At 33.8% G+C, this 15296-nt stretch overlaps 1 protein-coding gene and 1 long non-coding RNA gene across 3 annotated transcripts in view; one reads left to right on the forward strand and one right to left on the reverse strand.

The window, feature by feature from the left end:
- Nucleotides 1-15296, reverse strand: part of AOPEP (aminopeptidase O (putative)) — a 524226-nt gene that overhangs the window by 45519 nt on the left and 463411 nt on the right. Inside the window, exon 14 of one of the 2 annotated variants that reach the window (XM_007497916.2) lies at nucleotides 100-216. In XM_007497916.2, the coding sequence (XP_007497978.1) occupies nucleotides 100-216 (117 nt within the window). Of the gene's footprint in view, nucleotides 1-99; nucleotides 217-15296 lie in introns of those variants that run through there. The other variant, XR_008913378.1, reaches the window with a different exon arrangement.
- Nucleotides 1-15296, forward strand: part of LOC103092322 (uncharacterized) — a 64498-nt gene that overhangs the window by 38680 nt on the left and 10522 nt on the right. The gene's annotated exons all lie outside the window — the stretch shown is intronic.

The raw sequence follows: 15296 nt of genomic DNA on the forward strand, positions 1-15296 counted from the left end.
AAGTAGCTTGAATAGCTCAGGGTTCTAATGGAATGCCAACCTTCCTAGCCAATATCTCAGACACTGTTTAATATCTCAGTGGGGCTTTTAATGAATTACCTCTGCATCCTGCTCCCGGAGGTGGTACTTTTTCTCCAGGCTCTGCAGAATTCTGGGACATAATGTCTTCTCCTCTAGCAGAGACTCCAGAAGTAAGACCAGCTGGTCTGGAAGAAGCTAAAAGTAAAATAAAATGTATTATGAGAAAAGAACTTAGTTTACTGAGTAACTAAATGAAAACATACCACAGACAACAAGTCTAGGGTAACCTGCATAATTATAGTATGGGTCTAAAATTTGGGAAACTTAGAATTGACTTTTGTAAAACCTCTAAATTTATATTGTCTGTATTCTGAAAGACTCCATTCTTAATTAAGCCTCATTTTCCATGGCTTTTCATTTCGTTTCTATTTTTAGAAATTATAAAAACCATGTTCATTTTAATGAAACATTATCAGTTTATTAGGTTCCTTCATTTATGGAATGCCTAGGTTAAATAATAACATTTTACTGGGAAGGACAAAGAAACAGAAAAAAATACGTTTTAGTATATTATTTCAAGAGCCCACCCAATTTTTGGCACAGCAGAAGGGAAAAGCTTGTCAATTCACTTTTTTCTAAAAATGAGACCCTGAGAAATGCAAATAAATAGGCAATATGTTAGCCCACAAGCACTATTCCTCAGGACTTTTCTAATGCATATAGATTTGATTCTGACCTTAAACTAAATTTGACAGTTCAAGAAAATAAAGGCCAATGGAAACAACAACATAAGGAACATAATAGAGAGTAAGTGCTGAAATAAATGCTTCCTTTAACAGTAATGTTGTACAAACAAATAAATTATTCATAGATAAGCCCATTTAAAATATACTCAAGAGTTAGAAAACATCCATTGTCTATGACATGCAGTTGGATAGCTAATCCATAGAGCTTGTCCATTGATGTGCGTGTGAGCAAGGTAGTGTGTGTATGGTTACAGACATTACAAATAGACACATTTTTTAGCTAAGCTAAAAAATGAACAGCGGAAAGAATGGGCTGAATAGCCTTTGGGAAATTTTAATGTTCTTTTAATACCTTCGAACTTCTTGAAACAAAGGCCCATCTTTTTGATGCCTATATTCTTTTGATAATGGCTTATGGGGTTGAGTCATGTAATATTATAATCTCTTAAGAACTGAAATTAGGGATCTCCTGAAGGGCACAGTAAGAATGAAGAGGCTATCCATTACAAATTAGGAATTAGGAAGGAGAAGCATGTTATTAGAGAAATAAATTTGAAAGGAGAATATTGGTAGGCTACATAATTGAGAACAAGTGATAATGGAAGGGTCAGTTTGCATGCTCTTCTGACATCACTTAGGAGAACATCAAGAGAACTTGAGGAGAGCCGCTAGCTTGTTGGGTGGATTTTCTATGGCAAATTTATGAAAAAACACAGACAAGAGCCAAGCATAGGCTGGCACGGATGGGTTACAACCTGTATTAGAAGCATATCACACCAGTAAGATCACAAATCCATTGGAATCCTGGAATATCCCACAAAGATTTGGCTCCAAAAGTAACAAGTCTATTGCAGGCCATAATGCTTCTGGCTGGAACAGAAGGAGCCGAATTCTTAGAACCCCCACAACTCACAGAATCACTAGCACTTCCCTTTTTACTTTTTAGAAGTTACACATATTTGATGTTCATGAAATGCCTGGTAAATACAAAAGTTTAACATAACTACTGTTAATTTTAAGGTGACAGGAAACACAAAGTTTATGAGATCTTAAAAAAGTAAACAATTTGAGGTGTTAAATATAAGATGGAGACTCCTGGGGCTACTTTTTCTTTATCCCTTTACTTTCTTTCTTTAAAAAAATAAATATACATGGATTAGACTACTGCATGCAAGGGCCCTGGGCTAGGTACTGTAGGTGATATAAAGATGTGCTTCAGATATTTCCTTGCCATTCAATTTCCATATCTACAAATTACTGATAATATCTATAGTGCCCTTACAAGGTTATTATGAAGGTCCAATAAAAATCTATGTAAAACATTTTGTCAACCATAAGGTATTATATAAATGTTAGCTACGATTATTATTACAGTGGCAGAAAATGCACATCGTGTTTGGGGGTTGGAGAGTGGTGTGATTTGGTTGGTACCCAGAGGAGATCTGTCTGGAAGAGTAGTCTGAGGCAGGGCTTAAAAGCTACAAAAATCCTCTTACAAAATACAAGTTGTGTGTGCATGCAGGGATTCTGGAAAATCAGCAATATGGAGATAGGAAAATTGCTTAGCTGTCATTCACAACATCTATAAAGCTACAGAATATTAACTATAGGGAATCCTTCTCTTATTTGATAAACAGAAATAGAAGAGCAAAAAGAAAAGGCACTACCTTCAACCTAACTTTCCCTGAGAAGCCCCAACAAAAGAGTTATTGTTGTTACAAATCAAGTTTGGGAAATTATTTAGAACAATATGATTCAATTCAATTTGTAAAAGTCAAAGGAACCCTGAGTTAGCTGGTTAGTTCAACAAAACCTCAATTAATATGAATTTACATGAATTTCTATGCCAAACTAATTTTAAAACTTTTCCATCTTTTTCAAACTTGGTTATATTTAAGAAAAGTCAAAGAACCTGAATCTCAATTCCTGTTCAGTCACTTACTGAATATGTTTTAGAAGGTACTTAACCTCTCTGGCCTCAGTTTCCTTTACTGTAAAATGAAGTTAGACTAGATGCTTTCTGAGGTCCCTTCTCACTCTAAAAACCTATATTCTTGGGTCTGCTGGACTAACACAAGTTTTACACATCATATAAATATGAATGTAGTATTATATCTAAAACTCTTACTCAAAGTTTTCACAATAAATTTCACTCAAAGAAACTATTTAAGATCAAGTCATGCACTTTTGAGGAGGAGATTGAAAGTCTGGGGGTGGGACAGGTGGGGAGGAAACCAGCAGATCTTTAATTACAAATGTCTTGGTAGGCATAAACTTCAAACTTTGTCCTTAACTAAAAAGCCAAAAGGCACATACATTCACATATAAGCACATTCCTTCAACTCAATTCCCCATTTTGGCAACAGGGAACAGGTCTGCTGGATGCAAGATCCAGCTTGTTCAAAGATGGGCAAAATTCAATGTGGGATCTTTATAAATACAATGAATACATTCCATACTAATGTTTGCAGATTTCTTCTCTCCAGTTCTTTTGAGAAGAACTGTACGAATTACCCTACATGAGAAATAAATTGTAGCCATCTGTCCTTTAATTGTTCAAAAGTTTGTGTCTTCCTCCCCTCTGTGGCCCCTCCCTCTTTTCAATTTAGAGAGAAACATGTTTTTCTAAACAAATGGTACAGTAGAACACAGAATTAGGATTCTCTAATGAATGCTTCAAATTAATCCCTTTTTTTACATTTAAAATATGCTAATTTCAATGTCTTCCTGATATTCTAAATTGGATTTCAGACTTTCTAAAAGTGTTTCAAAGCAAAATGTCACATAAATAACTCTTTGTGTAAAGGTACCACATAACTAAAAGAAATATGGCAAAAATAAAAATGTTTAAAAACAATCAAAAGATTTTTTATACTATTAAATATGTTCAGAATACAATATTGTATTGTGATGGGAATCTCCCTCTGGCAGCTGGTGTGATGGTAATGGGAGACATTCTGTAGACTATTCTACTCCTACCCATGTAAAAATTAAATTAACTTCACATGACTTTTAGGGCAATTGTGTTTTGTTCCCAAAGCCGGGACTGATATGGCCTTAATTTTGATACCAAATGATCAAGAAAAAAAAATTTAAAGCATTCTGAGTAGTATCTTCCATTGCCTTAAATGTAACTAATATCACTTTCCTTTTCCTTATGGTTCACAACGATATCTAAACAGAGACAGGAATAGAAATCTGTTTTTCTTTACTTGACAAACAAGGATTTTTTTTTTTGCACTGGTTTTTTTCCATGTGAAGACCAGGCCAGTACTTTTAAAATTCATCTGACTCAAAACCTCAACCAAAATAAGTCTGTGGAACACCAACACTGCGTGTGTACTTGAAAGACAGAGTCTCATAAAACCATAAAACTTGTTCAGACAAAAACAGAAAAATATAATGCTTAGTTCCATCAGCCAACTACAAATGCCATTTATTGGCACTTCAAAGCTTTCTACTCTTGCTCTAAATTTGGAGAATGCCACAGTTTCTAATTAATGAGAAAGGAGGGAAAAAGTCTGTCTTGTATTTTTCTCATCAGCCAACTTAGTGGTAAAGCAAAACCACAAGTCTCTGAATGGCTTGGAGGAGTTTCTGCACAGGCCCTTGGAAAGAAAATAAGAATTTTCCAAACCCATCTCAACCTGTAAGAAGCACAAAGAAAACAAACTCCGAAACTTCAAAAACTCCTCGTGATGTTACGAGGTCATCAAACCTGGCTCCCAGAAGACCACCCACACAAATGAGGTTTGCTGTTATTTCTTGCATGCGCAGAATGCAGTAAATGCCAGGATCCTCTCTTTCCCCAGAAAATGTCGCTCAAAATATAGGATTACTGACCTTTCACAGGCATGAAACATGACATGGCACTATGGGCCTGAACATCCCCAGCCGCCTGCCACGGCTTGCCCTGTACCCCAAAGTCAGGGCAGAACCCAGTAAAGGAATACAGCTGGTCTGCTGAATATCTTATCTGCTCCAGCCTGCCCTTGAATGAAGTCATTGAAAGCCTCCTCAGAGGGGAAATGTGCCTCGTACTAATGCAGCAGCCGATTGACAGTGGAGTGATTTCTATTATTACTCCATTATCACACTGGGATCTGTGCCTAAATGAGGCAGACTTCCTCCCTGATGCCGTTTCCTTTTATCCTGGCTGGAGACTAAAAGGAGATCAATGGGAGCAATACATATGATGTCACTTCAATTTACAGCTATTGCCTCCCTCTCCATTGTTCTCTGTCTCACATACATAGAGATCAATTCTTCCCAAAAATGGTTAAAAAATGCTTGGAGAGATGTCTTCTCCCAGAAAAGGGTTCTCTGCTATATTTGTCTATGTTACTAGGGCAGGAACTGTTTACACTGAGCAAAAACAGAAGAAACGGGGAGGGGGGGCATCTCAAATTCTCTTGTATACTGAAGATTTGCTGGCTGAAATTCAACACAAACAAGGCCCAAACCAGAATTAAAGCAATATGACCTTTGAAAACCATACACAGAAGAGCTTTTAGTTGCAGTGACACAATAGAATCCAGTAGTTTTCCTTTTCCCCTTGGATTAAGGAGGTAATCACGACGACAGAAAATGCTTTTTTCATTTCAATTTTACGAGTTCCTTCAAAGTCTAAAAATGTGTTCTCCACCCTTGTCAGAAAACAAGGTTCCCCTACTTCTACCCATCCCACTCACTGACCCCTGTAGCTATGAGAATGAGTCTAAGTCAGAGATTTTTCACATCGATGGAGATAAGAAAGCCTAGGTATTGGCACACTAGGGAGAACGGAGAGGGGTGGGGGGGAGACACAGAGACAGAGAGAGACAGAGATAGCAAGCAACAGAGAGAGAGAAAGAGACAGACAGACAGACAGACAGAGATAGACAGCAGGCAGCAGAGAGAGAGAGAGAGAGAGAGAGAGAGAGAGAGAGAGAGAGAGAGAGAGAGAGAAAGAGAGAGAGAGAGACAGAGGAGAGAGAGAGAGAGAGAGAGAGAGAGAGAGAGAGAGAGAGGGAGAGAGAGAGAGAGAGAAAGAGAGAGAGAGAGACAGAGGGAGAGAGAGAGAGAGAAAGAGAGAGAGAGAGACAGAGGGAGAGAGAGAGAGAGAGGGAGAGAGAAACGGGGGGGGGGAACAGGCAGACAGACAGAGACAGAAACAGCAGGCAACAGAGAGAGACAGAGACAGAGAGAGAGACAGAGATAGCAAGTGATAGAGAGACAGACAGACAGACAGAGAGTGAGTGAGCAACAGAGAGAGAAAAGGAAGAAAGAATTAGAAGAAAAAGCCTCTGCATGGATATTTTGCCTTCCAGGTTGTTTTTTTGATGGATATAATTTGATGTAGTGATCTTAAAACAAAAAAAAAGTGTGTCTAAGACAAGACAACATATCTTATAATTAACAACCATCCATTCCTTTACCCTCACTTCCACCTAACAGAACACTAGAAAGGCCTTTCCAAGTATTACCTAAAAAATTGTTTATAAATGCTGTCCACTTTCATCTCTATTGTCAGGCTTTTTACATGAAAGAAAAGCTTTATCCCCTTTAGTGTTGTCAAATAACATGCACAAAGAGTCCACACAAACAGCTGATGCTAACTAGGATATTATAATAGGACATTTTAAATTCAGAGTCTCAAGATTTAATCTGAACCAATATTAAGGGCAGAAAAAACAAAACCTGTGTGACATGCTACTAAAATAAAAATTCTTTAAGTTGAAATAATAAAAAAAAAGGTTTTAAAATTTGGTTAAAGCCCAAGTTTTTTTTTTTTTTGGTTTTATTATCTAAATTGATGCCCTACTACACTGAAAATTCTATGAAGGCAGAAACCCCACTTAATCTAAACTTTCTATGTCATTCAGCACCTAGTGTAAAAGTTGCACAAATCGGGGAATTAGTAAATGACTATTGACACTGAAATAAATGAACAACTAAAGTGGATAGAACTGTACTACAGTCTCCAAAATTAAAAAAGAAAATCAATTAGGAAAACATTAGATACTAAGTATCCATTATCTACTAAGTTGTTAATGATTTAATTATTACTAAACATTGACATTTTGTATGTTTGTCATTGATTTCTGAAGACAATCTTAAGTGATTTTTTAAAAGCATCAATAAACTATTTAAAAGAAAAGATAAGCTTAACTCTTTGGATGGTAAACTACATATAGAAAATAATGAAGCACACTGAATTATTTTAACATCAGAATTCAAGTGCAAATAGGCTACTAAAAACAGTGGGTCAAAATCATATAGTAAATACCATTTCCAGAAGTAACAATGGTATTTACTTTTAGTAATTAAGTTGCCATTAAAGTATAGGATGATGATAATTGCTAGCATTTATATACTATTTATCTTTTCTCATTTGAAATAATTTTTCAACACAAAAAGCACATAATAGCCATTTAAAACTTATTTACATTTTGGGATACTACAGAAAAAAAGCTATTTAAATACTAAAACTATTAAATAACAAAACCACAAAGAACTATTCATTCTTTGCATATTCCTACATCAGTAGTCTTTAATTTATTTTCTTTAATTTGTTTTTTCTTCAATCTCCCAAAGCATTGTTTTTAATTCACTTTTAAATTTCATAAATATATCAAAATGTATTTTATTCTTAATTATGATCATGCTAAATTAGCCAACTGATAACTTTGTTGAATAAATATTTTAAAAACTTTTTTAAAAATCACTTCCTAATTTTTAGACAATGTGATATTCCCCAAAATAATACTGATAGTGCCCCAAAGGTTCCAGAAGGTATTAATAAACCTTAATCAAAAGAGAGCTATATATAAGGTATGGATTTAGCTTACTAAAAATTTTACTCTAAGTTCTCTTACTAGCTATCTTGCATTGGCAGTTTGGATTACCTTTTTTAATTTTTATTTCTAAAGGACAGCTGACACCACCAATTAATAAGATGAAATATGTTTTATTAAACCCAGTTGCAAAATATTTTCCAATAATCTACTTAATGGACAGAAGATTCACTTAAGAAAAAATTCAACATCTGCAATCTAATCTAAGTGCACTGAAACATCATAAATGATTAAACCTATATGCTTTAACAGAGTGCTGAGCCAGCAAAATGGACACCAGGTGGCTCCTAATGCAGGTTTGGTCAGGTTCTATGGCATTTTGGCCTACCCCCAGTGTTCACAAAGAAACGTTTCATCATAACTTTACCCTTGAGCATAACTGCATTTCAAAAATATAGTATATAATTTTAAAAGTTTTAACTTCAAAAGTCTATTCATACAAGTATGCTGATAGTATTAATAAAAAACATAAGAGATGAACAAACTTTACACATCAGGAAAGAAATACTGCGCATGTTGCATTTTTGTTCCAACGAGATGAAATGTTGAGAATATATGATGGATACTTAAAGAAAAGCACGGGTTAAGAACTGCGTTTTTAAAAAAAACTTTGGTACTGAAACTGAACAGAGGACTACTAATATTTTTACACCTTGAAAAATAGAAAAAAAAGTAGCTCTAAAAAACAGCAACACACATTGAAACACAAATCACATCAAAGACCTTAAACTATTACATAAATGTGAGTCATTCTCATTATCCTATATCTTAAGTACTGTTAGTGAAAAACTGTTCGTTGGGAGGAAAAAGGAGGGGGGCAGAATAATTCAGTTTTATTTCTTACCTAGCCTTCATATTGAACTATATTCCTATGGTGGAAATACACCGTCCTCCACCTTGTCCCACTCAACACCTCTAAATTAATATGTCCATGTGGAAAAAATCTTTGGACAAATATACCACCTCTAAGACTACTCAGTCCCTAAAGAGAATATTTCATTAAGCAAGTATATGTAAAGGGATTTTTTTCCTTATGGACATTACAAGCTTAGGTACCACGTGTTTAAAAATTAACCCTTTTTCTCCTCTGTTTTTAAAGGAAAGAGTTCTTGTCTTACATGAAACTACTTTTTAACTTGGATGCCTAAAAAACATGCATGCTTTCAACACCTGGTTTACTCAATAGTAAATGTGATTAGTTGGTGCTGCTGTAGTTGTTCCTTATGTCATTGGCTAGAATATCCAGGGAGCTGCCATTCTGTGATTTTATTATTTATTTATCCATTAAAAAAGTTAATTTATATTCTTAAACACTTAAATTCAATCCCAGAAAAAATTCTCATTTCTTCTGGATTTGGATAACACATGTATCAATTATGTCTGCAAATATATATTTCAAAAGGCCAGGGTATAGAATTATCACCTATCACTTTAAAGGAAATAGATACTTTTTTTTTTCAGTTTTGACCAAGACAATTGTTTCTCAAGGGTGTTTGAAAGCAAATTAAAATGGACACTCTGATCAACATAGCTATTACAATGGGTTCATGAATGCCAATACAAAAACTCTTAATTGCTACTACTGTCAACCTTATTAAAAGTTGATGATTTTAGCATTTTATTTTTGCAGCTGTCAGGTATATAAACAAAATAAAAATATGGCATATTTCAGAAAAAAATGTTCTAATGGTAATACAAGATTAGAAGGGATTTGAAGAAGGAAAGAATGGAAACAGACTGTTAAAGAGAAATGAATTACTCTAATCTAGGTACAGGATAGATCTAGGAATAAACATTAATATTTCTATGTAGGTAGTCAGCTGATATAATTTCTTTAAGAAGTTTTCCTTGGGGGCTTTTTTTTTGTAGCATTCTGAAACTTTCTTCTAACTCCTAATTGTCATCCTGTCTTCTAATCTTTCTAAAACCCCAAAGATACAGTCTAAATAGCAATGGAATTCTGGCTCCTAGTATTATTTATACAGTTTTCCTACCAACCCCCCCAAATCAAATCCTGCATACATGCCTTTCATTTGCAAGGTAGTTTTTATCCAATAGAATTTCACAAAAACAATTCAAATACTTAAATGTTTAATTGTGCTTGGTTACAAGGAAGTAGTACATTTGATAGAGTGAAGGATAAAAGAAAAATAATTCTTATTTAAGAAAGGAGAAAATAATTTTATTTATTCCAAATTTTACTGTTTTGTATAATGTATCCACTTAGTCTCTCTTCTCTTTTATATGATCAATATATCTAAAGATCAGAAAAAACAATTAACTCAAATTATCAGCACCTTTAGGTTCCATTCCAGATGTTTTATACGCCCCACCCTGGTTTAATTTAGAAATGTTTCACATGACACTGATTGCTACCCTAACTGGGGGTACCTTTAAACTTATAGAAATTCATATTGCTGAAAGATATTTTCAAAATGAACATTTGGTGGAAAAATATCAAGAAGGAAATCCACTGACTTATGAGAACTTATGAGGATTCATAGGGAGGCTTTTAATGTCTTCCTATCTATCTTCTCTTTCCAATTTCAATAGCTTACCTGGTAGGAAAAAAAAAAACTATTTGCCTAGCATTTAGTATGGAAGAAAAATGAGTGCACCTTGGATGCATATATTATAGATAGGTGCTTACACACACAAATAAGAAAGAGAATGTTGAAAGTCCTATAGACGATACAAAGAAACTAAGTTGGGATTGCACAGTATTGAGTGGTCTATTTGATTGAAAAATTAAAAAAAAAAATTAAACATTGCAATTAGCAAGTTATTTACCAGTAGAGAAAGCTGAATGAAACTGTGCTTTAACACAAGTTAGAAAAAAATGTTGAAAAGGACAAAGCACAAAATTTAATGCTTCAAGAGAATTCAAACAATATAATCTTACATCTAATTTACACAATCACTTGTAAACAAGTTCAGCTTAAACTCATTACATTGTGAAGGAGCCAGAAGCTTATGTAGTACCAGGAAATTTGAAATACTGCCTTACTTGCTGCTCTAGAAATATACTCCAAGTCAAGTTCTCAAAATGTATTCAATGGATTAAAGTCTAAAAAATGTAGAAAGGATCATTACTAATAGTAGCTAATTATGGACTTAACTGTTATAAATAAGATACTCTTTTCTTGGTGTTTGTAACAGGGTGGTTAAAATTGAGCTGTGTTTTCCATTGTAAGCCATAATTCTTGGTTATTTACAATCTTAGCTGTAAATATAGTTCTAAAATATTATTTATAATTAGCATTCTGAAATTGATTAGTCTTTAAACTTATTAGTTAATAATACATGTGTAAAAATAAAGTTTTATTTGGTATAGCAATGGCTTTTAATAGCACAAAACAGTTTTAATCCCAGAAAAAAGCTACCCAATGAGTGATTTTTCTAGTTGTCTAAATTTTTTTTCACTTAAAATTTCCAAACTAAAAGTATCAGAAATATAATTCTCCATGTCCCTCTCCACCTAACTCACCCCTCCAATCTTCTAATATGTATATTTAACTTGGAGTTTTTCTTAAAGTTATGTATAGAATATGTTATTTTTCTGAAATTGTTAATTAGGAAATTTCTATGAATAATTTGAATGGCAAAAAGATTGTCAAAAAAAGTAGCTCATGCAGTTATTTCCACATTTAAATTCATTTCTACCTCTCCATTTTAGTACATCAAAGCTAGTGAGACCAATCACAACCTATATAAACTTTTCTTAAAAGTGAAACTTTATTAAATTATGCAAATCAAAACCATATGTTTGACATTTGATTAGAATTCATAATAATAAAAACTGTATACTATTTTGTGGCAGGAATTAAAATGGAAAACATTTTGTGGATGCCACATTGGGTTCTTTTAATTCCTACCATATACAGAAATACATATGAGCACAATCAGAAATCTGGATGCTCAACTAATTTGATGGTATAGGTGTTCACTTTGGAATTTTATAATAATTGAAAAACAGCACTTACCATTATTGAATCATTTATAATTATTTTATATTAAAAAAGAATATCAATCTTTTCAAGGTGATACAAACTTTTCCTTATATTAAAAATGAAGCATGTAACGAAATATCAAAGTGTTTACATAGACAATAAAGAAAGTTTTCTTCTGGAAATCACAGGCTCACAATTCAAAAAGTAAAAGGAATCTAAGAGGCTGATCTAGTCCAATCCCACAATTTTAGAAATGAAGAAACAAGAAACTAAAATCCAGAGTTTTAAGTCATCCGTCCCAGGTCTTATGGGTGGCTAAGTAACAAAACTGGAATTCAAACTCAAGTCCAACTTTAGGATCTGTACAATAAGTTTGCTAAGTATCGAAGTTATGTATATTTCTGGGTAGACAGGTATTCATCTGGATTATAGGGTTAATAAGGCAATTTCAAGAAAATAATTCTAGATGTTTACAGATTAGTTACATAAAAATCTAATTTGCAGGAATAAGTTTATGCTATTCTCATAATTTTTATTCTTCAAATGAAATTTTACTTGAATCAAATTATTTTAAAATAACTTCTGAATAGGTTACCTGTTTATCCAAAAAGCCCACTATCCATAACACACTTTAGAGACCCAATAATGGCATCTATATACTTGATAGCTTTAAAAAAATGTATTCACAAGTGCTCTAATTCTACTGAAGGAAACTGATATCCATCCCACATCTCATGTGAATTTTGGAACCAAGCAGAAATACTATTCGTAGCTGAATGGACTATAGGAAGTATAATGCCCATAATTTTTAGCTTTAGTGAAGGTAGCCTTTTAGAAGAATGAACAAAGATGAAGTAAAATGTATTTTCTGAAGAGTGGGAAAGTGGATAGGAAGGGCTAATAAAATGAGAGAATCTCAAAGTACCCAAACCTTTTCTCATTCAACAAAGAAATGAAAGCTCTCACTTAAATATTTGAGAGCTACAATCGTTAGGATGGTGGGTACCCATGTGGCTGTCACATTTACGTAAAGAAAACAAGTAAATAAATCTTACTTACTAATGTTTATTTCAGGCAGCAGGCTGGTGCCTAGAGTCTTTCCACCTTATTAGTATTTGGGTGCTCTGGTCATCTTTCACAAAGCTGAAGTATGGGCTCCCTTCTCTCCTTTTCTTAACCAATCCCAGAAGAGACCCAGTATTGCTCCGCCCTACAAGTTGCACATTTTGGACTGGTGGTGATCAAGTTCCACCATTTACTTCTCCTCCTTCTCACCACCCTATTCTCCATTTGTGAAAGCAGTCTCTCTCTTCCTCTTCTCTCTGGACTGTCATCTCTTACCCAGTAATTATCCTAATTAGAAGGTTTAATCTCAGCATTTAAACAACATAAAAACTAGTTCCAACATAGCCTGCAATTCAAATGATGACGAGAACAAAGGCATTAAGAGGTGTAGCAATTTTATTCCTAATTCATGGAATGTGAGGATCTCTTCTCATTGCTCATCACATTAAAAAAACCACCAGTGCCTTTTCACAAGAGAGGTCTCATTAGCATTTGTGTGGAAAATACCACAATCATGCCAGCTACAAGGGAAAAATATTATTCACTAATACTACGTTTCAAAGTTTGGTAAGCAATTAAAAGAAATGAAAGCTTCTGAGGCACCACCAGGTGGAAAATTGTAAGACCCACGGTAATAGGTCAACAGGGGAAGGTTTGCAAGAAATGTTTTCATGCTGCATGCAGCTTGGATTAGGTCATGCAAAGAAAAACATAGCAGGTTTCTATTAAAAATGTATAATTTTTAACTGGAGTCAGCAGAAATAATTAATTGCTCACAACGGCACTGATGTTCACATAAGCATGAATCTACCTGGCATTGTAATAGTGTATGATGTCAGAAATTTCATTTTTCACAGCCACAAGAAAAGTTTCATTGACCTATATGGGGGGAGGGCACTGACCCAGTCAAGTTATTATTGCCCAAAGGGCATCAGAACAGTCCTGTTTTCAGGATTGCAATTTTATGGCAATTCTATCAGACAAAATACAAAAGGAACATAATTTTAAAGAGCAAAATTCTCTAAGGCTTTGGGGACTTATAGAAGAAACAACATTGAATGTTCAAGGGAGTTACTCCTATCTTGAAGGAATTACAAAAAAAAGTGGAAAAAGAGTTAAAGTCATACAACATCCGGAATCTAATTCATAGATGCAGGTAAATAGTTTTGTTTTCTTTAGGGAATTTTAATAATCCTTACCCTATTCTACATACTGAACTTTTCTCATTTCAGTCCTTGATAGAGGGTGGAATTCACACGACGATAGCATCACAGTTTTCCTCTCCAGAAAATAAGTCTTTAAACACATAACAGTTACTGAGCAGGTGTATCTCTAGGAGCTTACCAAATATTCATGACCCTTTTATGTTGTTAGTAAACTATAAATGTGTTTACATACTGGATTCTGATTAAATAAATTGTGATGTGGATATAATGGAACATATTGGGCTAAAAATCAGTGATAATGAAGAATTTAGAAGTCACTGTATAAAGTGATGGAGAATAGAAAAAAGCAGAAGTCATCAACATACACAAAGACTACAACAATGCAAATAAAAACACTACAAAAATTGAACTCGGATGAACTGTAATGAACAATATTGATCACAAAAGATGGAACACTTTGGTTGGGAGAGGTGTCAGAAAGGCTAGGGTATGGGAGCTGGGAAGGAGACGTCCAATGTCATAGACTTAGTTGTATTTTAGTTGTTTTCTAAGGAGAGGGGGGAAGGGAATGGGAGGAGGAAGCTGTATACCAGAAAATGAGAGTGCTATAAAGAACAAAGAGCATCAATAAAACTTTTTTTTTAAAAGAAAGATATTCCAGTCCATAAAATAGGCACTTATTTTTATTTGCTAGAACTTGTCTGATCTTGAAAGCAGTCCCTATATACTTAGAAAAGCTACCTAATTATTTGGAAGTTAAAGTCATCTTATTTTTTAACAAATCAACTGAAATAGTCTTTCCATAAAATTCTCCCTTTTTTGGTATTTTTTTTACAAGTAAAGATTTTTTAAAAACCAACACCAAATAAATGTAATTTTCATTTACATGGTATTTTTGTATCTACATTTACTAGAACATATTATAAACTTTTCAATCAAGCAAAATGTTGATATAAGTATTCATGAGAAAATTTTAGTGTCTTAATTTTGCACATTATTTTGACTTACATTAAAAATTTCCTGTCTGTATTTTAATTTGGCAAACACTTTAAAAGAATGTACCAAATAGGTAGGTTTGGATGTTCTGAAAGTTTCAATAAAATTCAAGCTAAAACAATTGGAAAACTGAGAAAACCAAATTTCAACAGTTCCAAATGTTAATATAAATCTACCTAGCCAGAAATATTAATGCAAAATAAATAGATAGTATTCGTTTACTCTATTCAGTCTATAAATTGGCAAAATCAGATACCCCAGGAATAAAAATAAAGAATGTGCTTTTAGCATTGCGTTACAAGTGAAACAAAGATGGTAAAACATTTTATTTTAATTCAAATACTTGAATATAAATGGTGTGATTTATTATATGGACAGGGATAGGAATGTTTTAGCCAGCCACAGCTCAAACTTTACTTACAGGAATGGGAGTAGTATCTAATTTAAAGGGCACCAAATTTACACTTCCCTATGAGTTCAGTTATCTTTTGTGACCTTACTATAATCCTCAATCAC

The sequence above is a fragment of the Monodelphis domestica genome, chromosome 7, assembly GCF_027887165.1.
Source record: "Monodelphis domestica isolate mMonDom1 chromosome 7, mMonDom1.pri, whole genome shotgun sequence".
NCBI lineage: Eukaryota > Metazoa > Chordata > Mammalia > Didelphimorphia > Didelphidae > Monodelphis > Monodelphis domestica.